We start from the raw sequence: 22,916 nt of genomic DNA on the forward strand, positions 1-22,916 counted from the left end.
TGCCAGAATCCCCCCCCTTTCTAATTTCCTTAATTTTGTAGCAAACATCAGATTCAAGTACTTTCTATAGAACACACTTCGTCAGGATAGGCAACCGAAATTAATAAAGAATGTATGTGTGTTATATTAAACAGAGGGAATAAAATGTTGGCAAGCAATAAACATTTCAGAACAACTATGGCTGAATTATTATCCTTACACTTTCAAAAATACTAGTCGAATAAGACATGGGAGAGATGACGAATTTTGGCAAAGATATTTATTTATAGACTAATACAAATCAGTAGCGGATTTAGGTACGGGCGACATGGGCAGCATCTTGCGGGCGCTGGGGGAGGGGGGAGTCGCCCGCCCTGGGGAGGGGGGAGTCGCCCGCCAAGCTACAACTGCCACATCCACTTGACACAAATAGCCAAACCGAAAACTGCATCATTGATGGAAGAACCAACTGTAGCCTAATTAAATGCATGAAGTCAAAACTAAGTATTGAATTGCGTTCAATAGCTTTAAACGTTGCCATTAAATAACTATACTGAACAAAAATAAACATGTAAAGTGTTGGTCCCATGTTTCATGAGCTGAAATAAAATATCCCAGAAATGTTCCATATGCACAAAAAGCTTATTTCTCTAGAATGTTGTGTGCAAATTTTTTTACAACCCTGTTAATGAACATTTCTCCTTTGCCAATATAAACCATCCACCTGACAGGTGTGGCATATCAAGAAACTGATTAAACGTAATGATTATACTACAGGTGCACCTTGTGCTGTGGACCATAAAAGGCCACTCTAAAATGTGCAGTTGTCACACAACACAATGCCACAGATGTCTCAAGTTTTGAGGGAGCGTACAGTTGGCAAGCTGACTGCAGGAATGTCCACAAGAGTTGTTGCCAGAGAATTTAATGTTAATTTCTCTACCATAAGCTGCTGCCACCGTTGTTTTAGAGAATTTGGCAGTACGTCTCACAACCGCAGACCATGTACATGCATGGCACGTACATATGTGGGTGAGCAGTTTGCTGACGTCAACGTTGTGAACAGAGCGCCCCATGGTAGCGGTGGGGTTATGGTATGGGCAGGCATAAGTTTCTGACAACGAACACTATTGCATTTTATCTATGGCAATTTGAATGCAGAGATACCATGACAAGACCTGAAGCCCATTGTTGTGCCATTTATCCGCCACCATCACATGTTTCAGCATGACAATCTAAGGCCCAGTGTTGCAAGGATCTGTACACAATTCCTGAAAGCTGAAAATGTCCCAGTTTTTCCATGGCCTGCATGCTCACCAGACATGTCACCCGTTGAGTATGTTTGGTATGCTCTGGATTGACGTGTACCATTGTGTGTTCCATTGGGACAATCTAACTGCACTGTCCAATTTACAGTAGCTATTACAGTGAAATAATACCATGCTATTGTTAGGAGTGCACAGTTATGAACTTAAATGTATCAATTGGGTGGCAGGTAACCTAGTGGTTAGAGCGTTGGACTAGTAACCGAAAGGTTGCAAGTTCCAATCCCGAGCTGACAAGGTAAAAAAAAATCTGTCGTTGTGCTTCTGAACAAGGCAGTTAACCCACTGTTCCTAGGTCGTCATTGAAAATCAGAATTTGTTCTTAACTGACATGCCTAGTTAAAGGTAAAATAAAAAAATCAATTAGGTACATTTGGACAGACTAGATACATTTTGAACAGAAACGCAATGGATCAGTCTAAAACTTTGCACATACCCTGCTGCCATCTAGAGGCCAAAATCTAAATTGCACTTAACCTGGAATAATACACAGACCTTTCTCTTGCATTTCAAAGATGGGGGAAGAAAAAGTTTTTGTATTTGTACTTTTACCAGATCTAATGCGTTATATTCTCCTACATTAATTTCAAATTTACAAAGTGTTTCCTTTCAAATTGTATCAAGAATATGCATATCCTTGCTTCAGGTCCTGAGCTACAGGCAGTTAGATTTGAGTATGTCATTTTAGGCTAATATTGAAAAAAAAGGGTCCAATCCTTAACACAATTAAGACTCAACTAGAAGGGAAGAACAGAATACAGCATCAAGCTTTATAGTAGACGCGCCTTTCAACCCCTTTGCCCAGAAATGAAATGTAAGCGTGGATAACGTGGTGACAGCATCCGAGCGACACTGGGTATTCTGCGGAGGTCGCTTTATGGTAGGTAGGCTTACCTACTGTCAGTCTGACTTCATAGCAAAGCCAGCCAAGTTCTGGGCTTCCGCAAAAAAAACAAAAGCTTAGAGAATGGCAGTGTTCAACAGGATCTAAACCGCAATGTATCACGGGTAAATTGACTGATCCACAAATAATCATGTAGTTATTTATGATGCAAGGTTCTTTGTAGATCTGGCAGTTGCCTGCACTGTCGGCTGAAATGTCAAAGCAGCCCAATATTTATCCAGCATTGCGCAAATCCTGACTAGGCTAAAAGGTTTACCAACATGTCAGGAACATGAGTTATACCTGCTTTCACCATTTTTGCAAAGTGAGAGACTTGTTGCCAGACCCAATGTTCTTTGATTGAAAAAAAAGCATAGAAATTATCACAAATAAGATACTTATTTTATTGATAATCAAAATCAAGAAAACAAACATTGGTAAAAATAAAATAAAAAAAGGGGGAGGGATCCTTAGTTTTTGACAAATCTCCAGACCAAACATAAAATGATTCAAGTTTTTATTGTAAACTCTGTTGTTCTGTAGTTTGAGGGTATATTCCACATGATGGAATAAAATTACATTACAACTAACAAAAATATGAAGTGTGTGAACTAAAGTAGGTGTGCTGATGTTCTCATTGACAGATTCCAGGCTTAAAGCAGTCTCAAAAGAAGGGAAATGAGCTGCCTCAACTGACTTGAGGAAGCAGGGAGTTGTTGGCAAGGTTGCACTGCCTCTGCCAGTATAGAACTGTCCACTTTCCTCTGCATAAACGACTTGGCACACAATAGTTCTGATTCAGATCTGAGTGGAAGGGGAGAGACATATGTTACCAAGTTACCTGACCCAAAAGCAGACAAAGAATTCAAGCACAATGGACAGAGCAAAAAGCATTTCACTCAATTGTATGTGATTTCAGTTGATTGACTGCATCACACCAATTATTACATATGGATGGCTTCCCTTGTAACTAGCAAGAGGAATCCTCTACTTACATCATCAATGTCCTCGTCGTCATCTCCAATGTCATCAAACTGAATATCCTCATCGTCGCCAGGTCCAAATGTGTCAGTCTCATTGATTTTAGCTAGGGTGTTAGAAGATAGTCACAATTAATAAACTAGCCTACTTAAAAAAAAATAAAGAGTGAACATGTGCCTATAATTTGAAGCAAGACAATTCTCCATTCCTGGCTTTATTTCATTTTAGTCTTAGGTTAGATGCTATTAACCTCCCTGATTCCCTCTCTTTTTTAGTGGCCCAAGATACTTACCATGTTCAGGAAGCTCCCCATAGGCCTTCAAACTCCTGGCCTCGTCTGCATTGTACTTCAGGATAACATCGGCTTTTTGGTCCTTCAGGGAAGAATGTAACCATTAGGACATATTCTTCGAACTTTGGGCCTCCTAGTGCCTTGGGTTGTATTATCATTAAAAAAAAATACACTGCACATTTTTATTAATATTACCTGGTAATCTCGAAGTCCCACAAGGATGATGTCTGAAGTATTGATCCAAACCTGCCCAGGAGCGAAGAACAAGATGTCAGCAAGGACAGCTTGGAGTATGGAAACTAATATTTCCAGCATAGAGACAAACTAATCAGGTAGAAGAGTCTGTCAACCCTCATGTCAAACCCAAAGCATTGTGGAAATGGAGTGTAAAGGATAATGGCATTGGATTGCATTTATACAGTACACGTAAGATCTCAATTAGCTTCAGTCTACAGCTATTTGCCAAAACACGTGGTGGATATTGTGACTAATGGCACTACTATATAGGCTACTGTGTACACCATTACCTTTTTACGTAGCTTTCCTCGGATGTGGCATAGTCGCTTGACTCCATCAAAACACATAGCTTCCAGTCGTCCATTACCCAACATCTTAATCACCTGTGCATATTCTAGATTAGAACAGAAGTTCAGCCAGTTAGTCAATTCATATAGAGGGGGTCACAAGGTGGCTCAAATGTAAAAGCTGAACTGTTAACCGCCCTACTCCCTGGTTACGGTGACCGTATTACCGCCAGTCACCAGTCATGACCGAAGTCAAATTCCACATGACCGTTGAGTCACTGTAACTAGGCTACTCCAAAACTGCACTCTGATGCCGCTGATGGTCATTAGTAGCCTTTATTTATTTCACCTTATTAAACCAGGTAGGCCAGTTGAGAACAAGTTCTCATTTACAACTGCGACCTGGTTAAGATAAAGCAAAGCAGTGTGATAAAAACAACACAGAGTTACACATGGGATAAACAAACACAGTCAATAACACAATAGAACATCTGTATACAGTGTGTGCAAATTAAGTAAGGAGGTAAGGCAATAACATAGTGGTGAAGTAATTAAAATGTATCGATTAACACTGGAGTGATAGATGTGCAGATGAGGTTGTGCAAGTAGAAATACTGGTGTGCAAAAGAGCAGAAAAACAAATATGGGGATGAGGTAGGTAGTAGGTTGGATGGGCTATTTACAGATGGGCTGTGTACAGCTGCAGCGATCGTTAAGCTGCTCGGACAGCCGATGCTTGTTGGAGATAAGTCTCCAACTTCAGTGATTTTTGCAATTCGTTCCAGTCATTGTCAGCAGAGAACTGGAAGGAAAGGCGGCCAAAGGAGGTGTTGGCTTTGGGGATGACCAGTGAAATATACCTGCTGGAGCACGGGCTACGGGTGGGTGTTGCTATGGTGACCAGTGAGCTGAGATAAGGCAGAGCTTTACTGAGCAAAGACTTCTAGATGACCTGGAGTCAGTGGGTTTGGCGGCGAATATGTAGCAAGGACCAGCCAAAGAGAGCAGACAGGTCGCAATGGTGGGTAGACTGCATCCACTGTGATAGACTGCATCCAGTTTGCTGAGTAGAGTGTTGGAGGCCATTTTGTAAATGACGTCGCTGAAGTCAAGGGTCGGTAGGATAGTCAGTTCTACGAGGGTATATTTAGCAGCATGAGTGAAGGTTTTGTTGTGAAATAGGAAGCATATTCTAGATTTAATTTTGGATTCGAGATCCTTAAAGAGTCTGGAAGGATAGTTCACAGTCTAGCCAGACATCTAGGTATTTATAGTTGTCCACATATTCTAAGTGAGAACCATCCAGAGTAGTGATGCTAGGCGGGCGGGTGCGGGCACCTATCGGTTGAAGAGCATGCATTTAGTTTTACTAGCATTTAAGAGCGGGCCACGGAGGCAGTGTTGTATAGCATTGAAGCTTGTTTGAAGGTTTGTTAACACAGAAGGGCCAGATGTATACAGAATAGTGTCTGCGTAGAAGTGGATCAAAGAATCACCCGCAGCAAGAGCGACATCATTGATATATACAGAGAAAAAAAGAGTCGGCCCGAGAATTGAACCCTGTGGCCCCCCCATAGAGACTGCCAGAAGTCCGGACAACAGGTCCTCCGATTTGACACACTGAACTCTATCTGAGAAGCTGTTGGTGAACCAGGCGAGGCAGTCATTACAGAAACCAAGGCTGTTGAGTCTGCCGTTAAGAATACGGTGATTGACAGAGTCGAAAGCCTTGGCCAGATCGATGAAGACGGCTACACAGTACTGTTTAAAAAAAAAATCTAATGGTGGTTATGATCTCGTTTAGGACTTTGAGCATGGCTGAGGTGCACCCGTGACCATCTCGGAAACCGGATTGCATAGCGGAGAAGGTACGGTGGGATTCGAGATGGCCGGTGATCTGTTTGTTCACTTGGCTTTCGAAGACTTTAGAAAAGGCAGGGCAGGATGGATATAGGTCTGTAACAGTTTGGGTTAGATTGTCCCCCATTGAAGAGGCGAATGACCACGGCTGCTTTCCAATCTTTAGGAATCTCAGACAATATGAAAGAGGTTGAACAGACTAGTAATAGGAGTTGCGACAATGGCGGCAGATAATTTTAGGAAGAGAGGGTCCAGATTGTCTAGCCCAGCTGATTTATAGGGATCCAGATTCTGCAGGACATCAGCTGTCTGGATTTGGGTGAAGGAGAAGCAGGGGGGAGGGGGGCTTGGGCCAGTTGCTGCGGGGGGTGCTGAGATGTAGGCCGGGGTAGGGGTAGCCAGGTGGAAAGCAACAACCAGGCATCCTCTGACGGGGTGAGGTCAATATCCTCCCAGGCTTCTACTATTAAGGGGGAGCGAATAAGAGCTGTTTGAATCAGAGGCCTGGCTGAAGGCCATTAGCTAAGTCTCGCGCATGGCCGCGAGCTCCGTTCCCTTTAATTTCTAAAGACAAAGGAATTGTCCGGTTGGAATATTATTGATGATTTATGATAAAAACATCCTAAAGATTGATTCTATACATCATTTGACATGTTCCTACTAACGTTAATGGAACTTTGACTTTGTCTGGACTTAGTGCCCGCGCATTGTGCATTTGGATTACTGGACTAAACGCAAACAAAAAGGAGGTATTTGGACATAAATGATGAACTTTATCAAACAAAACAAATTCCTGGGAGTGCATTCCAATGAAGATCAAAGGTAAGTGAATATTTGTAACGCTATTTGTGAGCTTTGTGACACCTCTCCTTGGTTGGAAAATGGCTGTATGGTTTTCTGTGGCTAGGCACTGACCTAACATAATTGCATCGTGTGCTTTTACCGTAAAACTTTAAAATCTGACACAGAGGTTGCATTAAGGAGGTTTCTTTAATTGTATGTTTAACATTTGTAACTTTCATCAATGTTTATGAGATCTGACAGGCCACCATTTAAAAGAGGGTCCCAGCTTTCGCTCTGCTATATTTATGGCTAAATTCGTAAAAGTATGCACAGTAATTCACTTTACAACCAGTATAGCCTACCTGGCATATTAAAAAAGTTTTACGTTTTTTTTGTGGGGGGTAAACTAGTGCGAGTTTGGCAGCATAATTTCTGCCTGGCTTGACAACGACCTTAGTGGTTTAATTTCTGATATCCATCGTGGCAGTGGCAGATTAGCTAGTTAGAGCTAACTCTGTATTGGTGGGGCAGAGTTGAGGGAAGCAGCTTTAACTGTAAACTTGACCGCGTCCTTATGAATTAAAATATTACAGGTGGAGGCGTATCTCGTTATTCACATAGCCTACCACAGATGAGCAGCATTTCCCCACACTTTTTTTCTGTCCATGGTGCTGATACAGATTTACAGACAACCTGTCACTCACTCATTTTAACTTTGGTATTTTTTATATAGGGACATAAAACTAAAACTGTGTGGGCACACGTTTCAATTGAGTGGGTTAAGCCCCCTTTGCCCCCTCACGGAGCAGGCCAGATTAACAGCAATGTCAAAACCTGCTTGCTAAATGTACAGGTCAAATAAGGTTGAAGAGGGTCCATGCACTCACCTTGGCCATCCTCTTTAAATACCAGCTCTCTCTTTTCTGATTCATTCTCGTTCTTACCACGTCGCCGATTCTTTCCTCCCTTACCTGTAATGAGAAGATGATGGATAGTAAACATGTGGCACTGGTAACTGTAATTCCAATTCCACCTTTCATTGGCATCATAAAACAAATTAACACAGATAAATAAACCAACCACATGCCTGTTATCTAGCTACAAAGATTTTAACTAACCCATTTTACATGTGGTAGTTAACTAAATGTGACCGCGATTAAGGCAGAGGCTCAAGATGATGGAAACCGCTGGGCAGGGATATTGTTGGCCTACCACTAGTTGATGGTAGTCATTCTGCGGCGCAACAGAATGTGACAAAAGCAAGCAAGGCAGTTCACTTAGCTGGATAATCGCCATTTGAATTCCTTATTTTTTCAATAGTCTAATTACGCTTAAATAAACAACGACGATGGTTGTAACTAAGGTTAACGTTTCCACGCTTTCAATACCATACCGTACCTTCCTCCGGTTACGTTGCTAAGCATGGGCCGGGAAGCTAGTTAGCTAGCTAGCATAAACCCCCCCTGAAATGGAATAACAACCAAAGACAACATATTTGATGCGTACCTTTATTCTTCGGCATATTCCCAAACGAACAGACTTTTTTAAACGAGTCCTGTTTTTTCCGTAACAAATTAACTAGCTAGTTTTATTCAAATGGAATGGAAACCAATCGTTGACGATGTCACACACTCTTTACAAAGTTAGCTAGCTAAACCAGAGATATTAGAGAAAGGAGATGGGAATCTCCTTGATCAATGAATAGAGGACCGTATAACGCCCCAACCAGCAGACTGTCGACCAATCGTGTTCACGTTGTACTGCGACGTCACGAGGTTGCTAAAGTCATCCTCACTTAATCCCTTCTAAAAGTTAGGTTAAATCAAGAAATCTGCCTTTTTTCCTCAAAAGTACGTAATGTCACGATTCCAAATCTATATGATATTACAGAAAACAAGTTAGCTATCTCGGGAAAATATTTAATGTTGTACTTCTTTTTCACGAAATTCATGCTAATGTTGTTTTTTTGGAGCTAGCGCCCAATTGACTCCCATTCTCTCCTTGAAGGAGATCTCTCCCTATAGCCCAGAATGCATTGCTCGTCCTATTGACGACGTATGAGCAAACTACACACTGGGCGTTAATACCAATCCAATTGAGTTTCCCATCTCCTTAACTAAGTTTAGCCAGATATACTTTTTTCTTGCGAAACCTCTTCCTCTTGTGACACCATACTGCCCTTGCGTGAAGCAGCATTATTTTCTAAAAAAGTGGTTCTGGTCTCCTACATTATGGCTTTCAGTAGAGGAAATAATAAAATACTGATACATTTGATTGTATATTTATTTATTCGTGATAATTTGAAAAAAAATTAAAGTTACAAAATAAGCTGCAGACACTTGCCTGGACCACACCTGAGAATGTTTTTTTCATCTGTTAAACATGGATAGACAGATGCCAAAGCAGAGGGGAAATACAGTGTCTATTCTCACCTCCATCTAGCATGTTACATTTCACAGCAGCTTCTTGGAAAGCCCTTCCCTTTAAAACAAAGCTGTCCTGTGGCCTCAATCATGCACACCAAGTAGAAAATGTTTCATTCATCCACATACAAAAATACATTCTTAATAGGCTCTTAAAATTAGACTGTAAAAGTAATCCTAATTGCTATAAGTATATCCCTTGTTCACGTGTTTCCCTTTATAAATCATGAGAAGGACAAAAAAAATGTAAAGACTGAATAAAGCAAAAAAAAACTTTTGACCCCTGCCCGAACACAAAGGTCTGAGAGAAAGTGCAGCAGCAGAGGTGAGCACATTTTCTCCCCCCAGGTTTGAAAGGGTCTTGGTAAACTGATTGTTGTAGAATTGAGGAGTTTGCCCAATAGATGGGTATAAGCAATAGCCCATATTGAGTACCTATCGTATCTTCTCAGATTTACACAAGTGCATAGGTAGTGGGGAGGGAGGGAGGGGGGGGGGGGGGGGGGGGGGGGGGGGGGGTGTGAGACTGGCTTTTGCCATCTTGTAATCCTCTCTAAACCCCTTCATCCCGCAGTGCTTAACTCAATCTCTGTTTAAACAGACCTATAGGAATCCGTACAGTTAATTCTATTTTTTTCTGGTAAATATATCTAATTTTCATAAAATAATATATACAGTCTTGTAACTCTTGATCTGTGGGCAGTGAAGATTGTACACACAAATACATTGTCAAGTTCCTTTTTGGTCTTACACACTTGTTCTTCTAACACAGCTGGAGTCAAAACTCACGAATGCACTGGTGCAGTATCATTAAACAGGTGAGATTGATAGTAGTGGCAGATGGATTCACAGGGCTGTGGAAGTCAACTTCTTCACCCCTCTTCGTTGAGCTAATGAGGAGTGTCCTACAGGGTCCAGCACAGGGGGAACATGCATGTTCAGAGCAGAGTAAGTGGCTGCCATCGCACCCTGTAGGAGGAAAAAGAGAAAAGTCTTGGAGTCTTAAAATGTATCAATACCCAGCAGAGACTTTCTTTCAGAGTGGCAGAGAAGAGAGACTTTAGTGCATTGAATAAAGTTTTATTGTTACCTTGACCAAATGAGGGGTATCATGTCTATTGAGCTGGTACTTGGGCAACCGGTCCTTGTGTACTATCCAGGAGTGTCGCAGCACCTGAGCAGCAGTTAGCCTCTGGTGGGGGTCCACATGCAGCATCTTTGACACTAGGTCCTAAAGAAATCAATTCCAAAGTTCAGTTTGTGCATTAACTGCCATTACTACAACATCAAGTGCATTGTGCTAGGAACAAAGTATTTACTTTGGAAACTATTATCATAGAGTAATTGGATACTATGGAATGCACAGTGCTGTCGTCCAACCGATGTTCCAGACATACCTTGGCCTCTGCTGAGACGGAGTTCCAGTAGCCGCCTGTCAGAGAGAACTTTCCACTGCCAATCCGAGCTAAGACCTCTTCAGGAGTATCTTCTGGTCCATTGGCAAAAGGAGTGAACCTGAAACATCAAGAAAAACACATACTTCAAAAGGACCTCTAACATATGAAAGTACTTAATTTGTCCTCTTAAATTGTATTGCACATCATTGACTATTGCCTGCATTAAAGTTGATAGAGCACACATACCCAGTAAGCATTGTGTAGAGCAGTACTCCCAGACTCCAGATATCACACGCTGCATCATAGCCCTGTTTCTTCAGCACCTAACAACAACATTAAGTATTGCACACTGCATTAGAATACAGAAAGCAAAGAACATTGTGTCACATACTAAACAAACATATTGAAAATTGAAAACACAGACTAGTTATACAGCAGACAAACATTAGCTGAGGATGCAGGTACTAGTCACAGAAACATGTAGAAGAGACACCTCGGGGGCGACAAAGTTGGCCGTGTAACACGGAGTCATCAGGAGCCCGTTTTCAGCTCTCAGCTGTTTGGCAAAGCCAAAGTCACAGATCCGGATGGACTCTGGGTTTCCAGACTCATCCACATACAAGATGTTACTGGGCTTCAGGTCTCTGTGGACAACCTGAGCAGGGGGACAGATATTTCATCAGTGACATCCTAAATCAGTGAGTCAAATTACATAGATGGCCAACTCATATTTCTTATATAGGACTTATATAGGATTTTAATAGCGATGAAATGAATGGATTTTTCTTGCCCAGAGTGAGGCTTTTTACTTGCAAGTGAAGATAATAATTGCCAGCAAAATGTAAAGTATTTACAAAAATAATAAACTGGATCAAATAGAGCTCCTCAAACAAAACCAAGCAGCATGCCAAACTGTTCCCTGTCCTGTCCCTCAATGAGGACAGGCTTCTTATAGCAATACCAATGGAAACCCTTACACATACTATATCTGGTCAATTAACATTTAAAGCACATGATATACCATACAGAAATGTTCAGCTAAATATATGTACCTATACCAGCACACATCTCAATAAAGGTGCTAGCATTCTTTAAGCGTCAATAACCTGGGATATAAACATGTACGTCCCCTGGAATAAGCTACTACCACATTACTCGTACCCTAAATAACCATGCGCTCAAACACGCCCCCATTTGCCCATTAATTCTCTGAACATAAATGAACAGAACTCTTCAACGACGAGAAAAACAGGTACTTTTTGCAAACAATTCTTTACCTTCAATCTAGCCATTACATTACCATAGCATGTGCCCTCAAATGTTCATTTAGCTCAGAAAAAGCATACCCAGCACTACAAACAAATGGTTGGCACTCCCATAACCAAAATGACTGTCGGCGTAAACTCTAAGATGCATTTCTCTCGTCACAGGCGAACGGTCGGCCGCACCGAAGGACATAGGTAAACACATTCAATTCAATAAATATATGTGCATTCTTAAACCCATAAAGCGTTATTGATATAAGGTATGTCTTTAAAATTATGTGACAAGATCATAAGTGGATCGTCACATACAGGAAAAGGTGCATATGTTGCTTTGAAAGTACCGAAGTGCTCTAGGTAAAAACAATATAATACACTAATATACTATGCTTTCCATGTATGTAATGTATCATAGTGATGGTGATTGCTTACCCCCTGTACATGCAGGTACTCCACAGTTTTGGTGATGGTGTGGAGAACCGCACTGGCCTCCCTCTCAGAGAAGAACTTCTGTCGGAGGATCTTATCCAGCAGCTCCCCTCCTTTCATCAGCTCTGTCACCAGGTACACGGAGCGCCCATCGTCATACACCTACAGTCAACAGAGCACAACCTCACACTGTTACCTAGAGAGATACTCACAAATAACTTGAGTCGTTAGAAGAGTATTCAGCGCAATCACCCCCCAAAAAAACAGAGACAGGTGGTGTAATTAGTCCGAGAAAATATGCCCATAACTCACTCAGAACATAGACATACTAGCCAAACAATGAAATAACAAAACACGTGAATCTAGAATAATAGCACCATCTTGCTGTAACTTTCAACTGTGGCTCAAAAGCAAAACAGTGTCGCTTGCTTCATGAGCATACTGCAGATGTAATGACTCACATCTTTGAGAGTGATGATGTTGGGGTGCTGTCCGTAACGCAGAATAATCTCCACCTCTTCTGTGGGGTCCCTCTTGGCCTTACTGATGATCTAAGATATTAAACATCAGTAATGACCATTAATCATACCATTTTAAACATGGGCAGCCCCAGAGGGAGAAACTGACAATGTTTAAGGACAGTGTTACAACTCACCTTTACAGCATACTCCATACTGTTGCTCTTCTGAACGCAGCGTTTGCATATGGAGTAAGAGCCCACGCCGATGTCCTCCTTCACATCGTATACATCACTGAACGGTGCTGCGTTTCTGTGGAGTTGCTGAAAAGACAAAGATTCAGATACAGAGACCAGTTCTGTTATTTTCACACACAACCATATAATAACAGCAGATCATACCCCATAATGTATGTGTATGTGTTGGTACCTGTATTGAGGTCATGTTCATGCTGGTGGTCTGTGGTGGTTGACTCTCCTCCTTCGAGATGGCCACGAAGCTGAAGCCTCTGAAAAGCTGGTGGGCGTTGGCACTCGGGGGACAGCCAGGAGAGTCTGTAGGGACAATCCTCACGTCAATCCGCTACCTACTTTTCATTCACACAATTAATAATTATAATGATAGTGGGTGTTTATTCTTCTGGCTATTGTTAAGTTCCAATTCGCCACTTGATGCAAGAGTGATATACCGTTGGGCAATGTTCCCATTTAATTCAGAAAATAACACGATGACAGATTAAACTTGATGGCGATGGTTTGTGGTCGAGTAATCCGGGTAAAAACCATGTGAATCTCCCAATTCACCCATGCAGCCCTACTATCTGTTTGCCTATGACCCTATATGCCTGACCCACCACCTGACCCATAACCCAAGTGAGACTGCTCTCTAGTGGTGAGAAGACCAAACAGCCACAACACACATCAAAATGGTTCTTACACTTTTATTTGTCCTATTTCACATGTGAATTGGAAATGAGTTTTTTGCATATCCCAATTCCTGGGAGAGTGGGGTCACAGGTAGGGTCAGCCACCATCAACGGCAACTCTGTGAGCAATGGGCACAGACGGATTTTTCATCTTGTCGGCTCTGGGATTCAAACTAGCAACCTTTCGGTTACTGGCCCAACACGCTACTAGGCTACCTGCCGCCAATAACACTGTTCAGATTATGAAACTGTGTATTGTAAAAGCGCCAAACAAGAACCTTTTATTTACCTCGTGGAGTTTTTGCAGTGAATTCAGAGTCAAAGTAGACAGTGTCATCAGGTCTGCCACTCGCAGGTTTAAAGGGGGGATGGATTTCTCTCCTGAATAATTTCTACAGGCATACCAAGAAAAAGGGATGCTAAATGGAATAAACCTAAACATGTATGTTAAAAACACAAAAATACATGTATAATACATAAGGACAACGTAGTAGGCAGATGGTACACATCTGAATAGCCAAAAACTTACATTCCAGTCAATAGTGGAAAAGAAGAAATGTCTCTTGATCTCTTCCACTCCGTCTGGACCAGCACCTGTGAACAACAAAAACCACACACATCACATCAGGACAGCTGGGGTAATAGGATTGCAGTTGTTCAAACATTCGGTGATGTTTCAGTAAAGTCGGACTAGCGTTTTTCCGTTTGAGTGTGTTTTATTTGAGCCACCCATTAGTTAGTTACAAGACACAGCAGAAAATACAATTTTAGTGATGAGATTGATTACCTAGTCTGTTGCCTGGGTTGCGTTTGAACAGGTTACGTAGGAGAGACTGGGCCTCTTGACTCAAGGACTGTGGCATTCCCAGCTTGGCCCTGCAGTGCAAACAAAAGAAGTACTATGGTAAATGAAGAACAAATTATGGCTAACTATTTTAACAGCCTGGTAAAACTGGTACGAGAGAATGGGACATGTTGAGGGAGGACGCACTTCAGTATCATGGTCATGGTTTCCTTCCGATCCTTCCCTTGGAAAGGCAGTGTTCCCGTCAACATCTCAAACTGGGGAAGACGAAAACAGTTGTCCTGTCAGCCATTGGACACATTGGCCCATACAGGCAGATATGAAGGCACACTTGATACCAGTCAGATATTTGAACACATCCCAGAGTAATAAAAGGTAAAAGAGCAACAAGCATTCACCATGAGCACGCCGTAGGACCACCAGTCGGCGCTAAGGGTGTGTCCTCGGCGGTTCACGACCTCTGGTGCCATGTACTCCACTGTTCCGCAGAAAGAGTAGGCCTTGTTTTCATGATCAATGGACTCTTTACTCAGGCCGAAGTCTGGAACAAACAAAGGGCAGCAAAATGAGCCTGTGCTTAAATTCTATTCATAATCAAGCAGAAAACTGTACATAGGCAAACTGAGGGCTCCTAAAATGACATGCAAAGGTATTAATATGACTAGCAGTGCTTTCCTATTGTGCTTGGTGAATGAGTCAGGCTAAGTGTGAATATGAAGCATGAATATTTAATAGAAGCAGAGCATTACTCACCAGTGAGTTTGATATGTCCCTGCTCATCTAACAAGATGCTGAAAGGACAGAGTGATCTCAGTCAGAGAGGAAAACAACATCCACCAGCAGAAACTCACACAGTAAATAGACAGTATATAACATTGTCCCTTCTACGCTCCAAATTGATTTGACTCAAAATAACGTTTGGCTTAAATATGAATAATACACATGTATTTTCCAGGTTGCTGATTGGAAGAGAAACAAGTACATAATGTGCATAAGCAATGTTTATAGCATTAGTGTGATAGGTACTTCTCAGGTTTAAGGTCTCTGTAGATGATTCCCAGGCCATGCAGATGGTCCAGTGCCAGAGCCAGCTCTGCCAGGTAGAACTTCACATCCTCCTCTGTGAACATCACCTGGGAGTATGGAGACAGGCTGATTTAAAATAACGTACCTACTGATACACAAAATACACAGAAATTATTCAAAATGTGTCCTTTTTCTAAATATACTGAACAAAAATAACAATTTAAAAGATTTTACTGAGCTACAGTTCATATAAGAAAATCAGGCAATTTCAATAAATTCATTAGGCCCTAATCTATGAATTTCACATGACTGAGCAAGGGCACAGTCATGAGTGGGCCCTGGAGGGCATAGGCCCACTCTCTGGGGAGCCAGGCCCAGTCAATCAGAATGAGATTTTTTACCACAAAAGGGCCTTATTACAGACAGAAATACTCCTCAGCACCCCCCTCAAACATCCAGCAGGTGCAGAAGCCGGATGTGGAGGTCCTGGGTTGGCATGGTTACACGTGGTCTGCGGTTGTGAGGCCGGTTGGACGTACTGCCAAATTCTCTAAAATGACGTTGGAGGCGGCTTATGGTAGAGAAATTAATATTAAATTCTCTGGCAACAACTCTGTTGGACATTCCTGCAGTCAGCATGCCAGTTGCACGCTCCCTTAAAACTTGAGACATCTCTGGCATTGTGTTTTGTGAATTTTTTTGGGAGAAATAAGCTATTTGTGCTTATGAACATCATCTGGGGTCTTATATTTCAGCTCATGAAACATAGGACCAACACTTTACATGTTGCGTTTATATTTGTGTTTAGTGTAAAACAATTATAAATCGTAGAAAACCCCCCTCAGGATTAGAATTTGGTTTACCTCTTTGGACAGCCGTGTGAATAAATCTCCACCCCTGAGGAAGTCCAGAATCAGGTACAGCTTCCCTTCTGTCTGGAATGCTGTGAGGAATCATGGGTACATGTTCAACTCAAAACACATCTGTAAATTTTGATAATCTCTCTTTACATCAGACGTTAAAAAAAATAAAAATATGGCAGGTCAGTGAGATGTCTGATAACTCACCGTAATGTAGTCGGACGATAAAAGGATGGTTCACCTCCACCAAAATATCTCGCTCCATCTTAGTCCGGACCCTATCTCGCACTGGTTATACGTGATAAGAATAATAAGTGAAACACAGCTATATAGAATTCAACAAGAAAGATTGATAATGTAGTTGTAAAGTAGTTCTAAACCCAGAAAGATAGACACTGTAGTTGTAAAGTAGTCCTCTATATTCAATATAAACAAATTCACAAAAAAAAAAAATCATCTGTGCACTAGTGTACCTTTCAATGTGGCCTTTTTCAGCACCTTCATAGCATAGAGCTGTCCAGCATCAGGCCCTGTTATTTTCTTCACAAGGAACACCTGAATATCAATAGACAGAGACACAAATCAGTTCATTGTTAATCATAACATCTTCCATCAATTTGTCAGTCTCATTTACACAAATGTTTAGAGATATGATCATACTTCCAACCATAATTCATACAGTTGAAGTCAGAAGTTTACATACACCTTAGCCAAATACATTTAAACTCATTTTTTCACAATTCCTGACATTTAATCCTAGTAAAAAGTCCCTGTCATAGGTCAGTTAGGATCACCACTTTATATTAAGAATGTGAAATGTAAGAATAATAGAGAATTATTTATTTCAGCTTTTATTTCTTTCATCACATTCCTAGTGGGTCAGAAGTTTACATGCTCAATTAGTATATGGTAGTATTGCCTTTAAATTGTTGAACTTAAGTCAAGCGTTTCGGGTAGCCTTCCACAAGCTTCCCACAATAAGTTGTGTGAATTTTGGCACATTCCTCCTGACAGAGCTGGTGTAACTCAGGTTTGTAGGCCTCCTTGCTCGCACACGCTTTTTCAGTTCTGCCCACAAATGTTCTATAGGATTGAGGTCAGGGCTTTGTGATGGACACTCCAATACCTTGACTTTGTTGTCCTTAAGCCATTTTGGAAGTATGCTTGGGGTCATTATCCATGGAAGACCCATTTGCGACCAAGCTTCAACTTCCTGACTGATGTATTGAGATGTTGCTTCAATATATCCACATAATTTCCCTACCTCATGATGCCATCTATTTTGTGAAGTGCTCCAGTCCCTCCTGCAGCAAAGCACCCCCACAACATGATGCTGCTCCCCTGTACTTCACGGTTGGGATGGTGTTCTTCGGCTTGCAAGCCTCCCCTTTTTCCTCCAAACATGACAATGATCAATATGGCCAAACAGCTCTATTTTTGTTTTATCAGACCAGAGGACATTTCTCCAAAAAGTATGATCTTTGTCCCCATGTGCAGTTACAAACCGTAGTCTGGCTTTTTTTTTATGCCGGTTTGGACCAGTGGCTTCTTCCTTGCTGAGCGGCCTTTCAGGTTATCTAGATATAGGACTCGTTTTACTGTGGATATAGATACTTTTGTACCTGTTTCCTCCAGCATCTTCACAAGGTCCTTTGCTGTTGTTCTGGGATTGATTTGCACTTTTCGCACCAAAGTACGTTCGTCTCTAGGAGACAGAACACGTCTCCTTCCTGAGCGGTATGACGGCTACGTGGTCCCATGGTGTTTATTGTTGCGTACTATTGTTTGTACAGATGAACGTGGTACCTTCAGGCGTTTTCTGAGGTCTTGGCTGATTTTTATTTTCCCATGATGTCACGCAACGAGGCACTGAGTTTGAAGGTAGGCCTTGCAATACATCCAATGGCACACCTCCAATTGACTCAAATGATGTCAATTAGCCTATCAGAAGCTTCTAAAGCCATGACATCATTTTCTGAAATTTTCCAAGCTGTTTAAAGGCACAGTCAATTTAGTGTATGTAAACCTCTGACCCACTGGAATTGTGATACAGTGAATTATAATTGAAATAATCTATCTGTAAACAATTGTTGGAAAAATTACTTGTGTCATGCACAAAGTAGATGTCTTAACCAACTTACCAAACTATAGTTTGTTAATGTGGAGTGGTTGAAAAACAAGTTAATGATTCCAACCTAAGTGTATGTAAACCTCCGACTTCAACTGTATATGAATAATATTATCATTAAGAAAAATAAACATTACAACCAGGTCTACAAATGTCAACCTCACACAATAATTTACCTTCCCAAAGGATCCCTGTCCCAGGACCTTGCGCAGCTCAAACTGCCGCGGATCAGCCTTTTCAGAGCCCTCTTTAACATGGTGTGTGATACTGATCTCATTCACAAAGCCCTCATCCTGTGAAAGAAAAGAGACGCAGTCAAACCAAAGCCAGGCGCGACCCAAATACACAGCACAGCAGTATGGAAAAAGACAACAATACACAGCAATTCTATAAACAAAAGCAGATGTGAGTACGAAAACAAACACACAAAACATGCAAAGAATAAGCAAATATACAAAGCAATAGAATGAATCAAATCAAATATATTCACAACCTTTGATTTAAAACCACACTAATAAAGAGACTGCATACTCAGCGCCTTTTCTCTGCACTAAAGCAGAGAGTCATACTGTGAGAGGATGGAGAAATAAACTCCCATGCTTTCCCACCAAAACACAACACCAAACCAGACCCACGTACAGCACACCAGCTTACAGTGAGGTCCTTCTTTGGCCCGTGTTCTGCCCAAGCAGAGGCCAAATCCCCCATGCCGGTGCTGGGCCAGCAGAGCCCCTCTCCCTGTGTCAGTGTTGCCGACAGGCTGCTGTGGGGGAGACTGCGCTGCACTCGGATCAGCCGGGACTGGCAGCTTGCAACTGGTTGCCATGCCACCAACACCCCCTCCCATTGCATCAGAGGTGGTGTGGAGGAGGATGACTAAAGACACAGTATGCTCCCTCTCTCTTTCACAGTCACTCTCAGGCTCTTTCTTTACCCCCTCATCTTCGCTAACCATTTTCTTCTCTTTTTACTCAGACGACCCCACCACTACGCCACTTTAATACATAGTACTCAGCATTATTGTGGAGTGCCTGAATGTAGGTGTTTGAGCAAGTGAGTAAGAGAGAAGAAGAAAACACAACATAAACACACCAACTGTGGAAATTAGACAGTCAGGGAGAAGACAGAAGTTGAGATTATATTTATATTATTTTAACTTACACTGCATGCAGTATCATCATCATCCCCCATGGAGTCATCCATGACCTGTACAACACATAAAACATATCATCTCTCTCTATCCCTTAAGGTCCTTGTGTAATTGTACCCCTTAGCCACGCCCCTAGCCCTACTGTCATTTGTATACTATTTATGTGTACTTGTGTTCCCCATCTACCTTCGTATTGATTTATTATTGTTAATAATAAAAAAATTCAAAAACTCACAATTGCGGTATTTTTTGACACTGTCTAAATATGCTTCAGGGCCAATTGTTCAGTTGATTATAAAACATATATAAATAAAACTGTATTTATTAATAAGCCTAGTTTACACATTAGAACTTGTCCAATAAACATTGCATGTTCCCTGTAGTGAGTTAATTACCCAAAGGTCAGCCAGCCCAGCAGCTAGTTAGTGAGTAGCTATGATACACTGAGTGAAACAAAACATTAGGAACAAGAACACCTTCCTGATTGCGCTGCACCCCCTTTCCCCTCAGAACAGCCTCAATTCATCGGGCATGGACCACATGGTGTCGAAAGCGTTCCACAGGGATGCTGGCCCATGTTGACTCCAATGCTTCCCACAGTTGTGTCAAGTTTAGCTGGATGTCCTTTGGGTGGTGGACCATTCTTGATAGACACGAGAAACTGTTGAGCGTGAAAAACCCAGCAGCGTTGCAGTTCTTGACACACTCAAACCGGTGTGCCTGGCATCTACTACCATAACCCCATTCAAAGGCACTTAAATATTTTGTCTTGCATTCACCCTCTGAATGGCACACATACACAATTCATGTATCAATTGTCTCAAGGCTTAAAACTCCTTATTTAACCCGTCGCCTTCCGTTCACCTACACTGGTTGAAGTCGATTTAACATCAGTGACATCAATAAGGGGTCGTAGCATTCACCTTGTCAGTCTCATAGAAAGAGCAGGTGTTCCTAATGTTTTGTGCACTCAGTGTATATTGCGATTAGTTTAACCCCACCACAGCTTCCTTCCGGCCACAAATGTCTGTTGTTACAATGTAGCAACCTGCACTTGAGAAAATTAGATAACTTAAGATCACAATGCTGTCCTTTTGTTAATCGTTTACGTTTTAAAATCCGTTTGTGCGAAACCAAAACGAGGTTGCTGTCCCACAAACTCTAGGGAGGACGTCAACTCACAAGAGACTGCGGCAATCATTGACGACAAATGACAGCTACGGTGGCCATAGGTCATTCATTTCCATGCCTATTTACCTCTGATTCAGAATTGCCCAATGCCATTTTCTGCCAAGGGTCTGCTCCAAACTGTGCCAAGGGCATCTTCGACAAGAGTTCAGTCGCGAGCTTCCAGTGACTTGAAGCTTTCAAGGGTTGAGATAAGTACAAATATTTCTTGAGGTGGGGGGGGGGGGGTCTCGAGAAAAACAAAATCGTAAGAGAGTTTCAATGTAAACGCGACTGTAAGTATACACTACTTTTATCACTACTCCTAATGTTTTCTTGAAACTACATAGTTTACACTTTTTTCCACAACAAAATCTCTCACTTCCGTTCTCAATATGGCGCCGTGGCTGGGTGTACCTGTCTGTCAGAACAGGCTGAGGAATGCGTCACCCTTATGCCATTGGTTGGCAGAAACAGGATACCGTCCTCGAGACAGGTAATGAATGATAAGCAATAAACTAAAATGTATCAAATATGCCTTGAGATGACAAATGTCACCTAGGACTTATATTACAGTGGGGTCCTATTAGTCAAATAGCCAGGTCATTGTGTAACATTTATTTTTATTTAACTAGGCAAGTCAGCTAAGAACAAATTCTTATTTACAATGATGGCCTACCAAAAGGCCTCCTGCAGGGAAGGAGGCTGGGATTAAAAATACAGGACAAAACACACATCACGACAAGAGATAACATTACATAAAGAGAGACCTAAGACAACAACATAGCATGGTAGCAACACAACATGGCAGCAGCACAAAACAGGGTACAAACATTATTGGGCAACATTGAGCCTCCCATCCATGCCATTTAAGAGCAAGGGATAAAACAAAGTGTGTGTGAATGTGTATATATATATATATATATATATATATATATATATATATATATATTTATTTATTTATTTATTTAAAGTTTGGACACACCTACTCACTCATTCAAGGGTTTTTCTATTTTCTGTAGAATAGTAGTGAAGACATATAAACTATGAAATAACACATAAGGAATCATGTAGTAACCAAAAAAGTGTAAACAAATTATATTTTAGATTATTCAAAGTAGCCACCCTTTACCTTGATGACAACTTTGCACACTCTTGGCATTCTCTCAACCAGCTTCACCTGGAATGCTTTTCCAACAGTTTTGCAGGAGTTCCCACATATGCTGAGCACTTGTTGGCTGCTTTTCCTTCACTCTGCGTTCCAACTCATACCAAACCATTTCAATTGGGTTGAGGTCAGGTGATTGTGGAGGCCAGGTCATCTGATGTAGCACTCCATCACTCTCCTTCTGGGTCAAATAGCCCTTACACAGCCTGGAGGTGGGTTGGGTCATTGTCCTGTTGAAAAACAAATGATAGTCCCACTAAGCGCAAACCAGATGGGATGGTGAATAGCTGCAGAATACTGTGGTAGCCATGCTGGTTAAGTGTGCCTTGAATTCTAAATAAATCACTGACAGTCTCACCAGCAAAGCAACCCCACACCATCACACCTCCTCCTCCATGCTTCACGGTGGGAATCACACATGCGAAGATCATCCGTTCACCTACTCTGCGTCTCACAAGGACAGCAGTTGGACTCATCAGACCAATTTGGACTTATCAGACCAAAGGACAGATTGCCACCGGTCTAATGTCCATTGCTCGTGTTTCTTGGCCTAAGAAAGTATCTTCTTCTTCTTGGTGTCCTTTTAATAGTGGTTTCTTTGCAACAATTTGACCATAAAGGCCCGACTCACACAGTCTCCCCTGAACAGTTGATGTTGAGATGTGTCTGTTACTTGAACTCTGTGAAGCATTCATTTGGGCTGCAATTTCTGAGGCACTCTAATGAACTTATCCTCTGCAGCAGAGGTAACTCTGGGTCTTCCTTTGCTGTGGCGGTCCTCATGAGAGCCAGTTTCGCCATAGTGCTTGATGGTTTTTGCGACTGCACTTGAAGAAACTTTCAAAGTTCTTAATTTTCCCAATTGACTGACCTTCATGTCTTAAAGTATTGCTGGACTGTCATTTCTCTTTGCTTATTTTAGCTGTTCTTGCCAAAATAATTGCTTCCTGTAGCACTAATTCCAAAAGGTTTCGGGACACTAAAGTCATGGAGAATAAGAGCACCTCCTCCCAGCTGCCCACTGCACAGAGGATAGGAAACACTGTCACCTCCGATAAATCTACGATAATCAATCATTTCAATAAGCATTT

At 41.7% G+C, this 22,916-nt stretch overlaps 2 protein-coding genes across 3 annotated transcripts; both read right to left on the reverse strand.

Annotated features, from left to right (window-relative positions):
* Window positions 1-2,687: 2,687 nt before the first annotated feature.
* On the reverse strand, window positions 2,688-8,647 carry LOC139418605 (eukaryotic translation initiation factor 1A, X-chromosomal-like). Its single transcript, XM_071168202.1, has 7 exons — window positions 8,134-8,647; window positions 7,515-7,598; window positions 3,988-4,091; window positions 3,656-3,706; window positions 3,461-3,542; window positions 3,183-3,274; window positions 2,688-2,991 (listed from the first exon to the last, which is right to left on the reverse strand). Exons 1-7 carry the CDS (start codon window positions 8,147-8,149, stop codon window positions 2,986-2,988), a joined length of 435 nt encoding a protein of 144 aa, XP_071024303.1. The 5' UTR covers window positions 8,150-8,647; the 3' UTR covers window positions 2,688-2,985.
* Window positions 8,648-8,892: 245 nt separating this feature from the next.
* LOC139418606 (ribosomal protein S6 kinase alpha-3-like) lies at window positions 8,893-21,105 on the reverse strand. 2 transcript variants are annotated; one of them, XM_071168204.1, is made up of 22 exons: window positions 20,748-21,105; window positions 19,502-19,546; window positions 18,517-18,633; window positions 16,686-16,767; window positions 16,420-16,500; window positions 16,216-16,295; window positions 15,353-15,459; window positions 15,080-15,117; window positions 14,725-14,867; window positions 14,513-14,583; window positions 14,309-14,397; window positions 14,051-14,115; window positions 13,811-13,913; window positions 13,026-13,150; window positions 12,794-12,919; window positions 12,600-12,689; window positions 12,142-12,300; window positions 10,941-11,102; window positions 10,694-10,770; window positions 10,448-10,565; window positions 10,141-10,281; window positions 8,893-10,019 (listed from the first exon to the last, which is right to left on the reverse strand). In XM_071168204.1, the coding sequence occupies exons 1-22, from the start codon at window positions 20,811-20,813 to the stop codon at window positions 9,897-9,899; spliced, it is 2,208 nt and encodes a 735-aa protein (XP_071024305.1). In that variant the 5' UTR covers window positions 20,814-21,105; the 3' UTR covers window positions 8,893-9,896. The 2 variants fall into 2 exon arrangements, with proteins under 2 accessions (XP_071024305.1, XP_071024304.1); XM_071168203.1 differs by lacking the exons at window positions 19,502-19,546; window positions 20,748-21,105 and adding an exon at window positions 18,995-19,279.
* Window positions 21,106-22,916: the final 1,811 nt, after the last annotated feature.

This window comes from Oncorhynchus clarkii, chromosome 10, assembly GCF_045791955.1.
Source record: "Oncorhynchus clarkii lewisi isolate Uvic-CL-2024 chromosome 10, UVic_Ocla_1.0, whole genome shotgun sequence".
Classification (NCBI taxonomy): domain Eukaryota; kingdom Metazoa; phylum Chordata; class Actinopteri; order Salmoniformes; family Salmonidae; genus Oncorhynchus; species Oncorhynchus clarkii.

Excerpts from the sequence above, each read along its gene's own strand:
- LOC139418605 (XM_071168202.1), bottom strand. Across the intron at positions 3,707-3,987 it reads GAGGAAAGCTACGTAAAAAG|GTTTGGATCAATACTTCAGA; the intron begins GTAATGGTGTAC and ends GCTCCTGGGCAG. Across the intron at positions 3,275-3,460 it reads TGGGGAGCTTCCTGAACATG|CTAAAATCAATGAGACTGAC; the intron begins GTAAGTATCTTG and ends CTAACACCCTAG.
- LOC139418606 (XM_071168203.1), bottom strand. The coding sequence starts at position 19,192 with ATGCAATGGGAGGGGGTGTTGGTGGCATGGCAACCAGTTGCAAGCTGC. Across the intron at positions 18,634-18,994 it reads GGCCAAAGAAGGACCTCACT|GATGAGGGCTTTGTGAATGA; the intron begins GTAAGCTGGTGT and ends TTTCTTTCACAG. Across the intron at positions 10,566-10,693 it reads CTCTACACAATGCTTACTGG|GTTCACTCCTTTTGCCAATG; the intron begins GTATGTGTGCTC and ends TTGATGTTTCAG.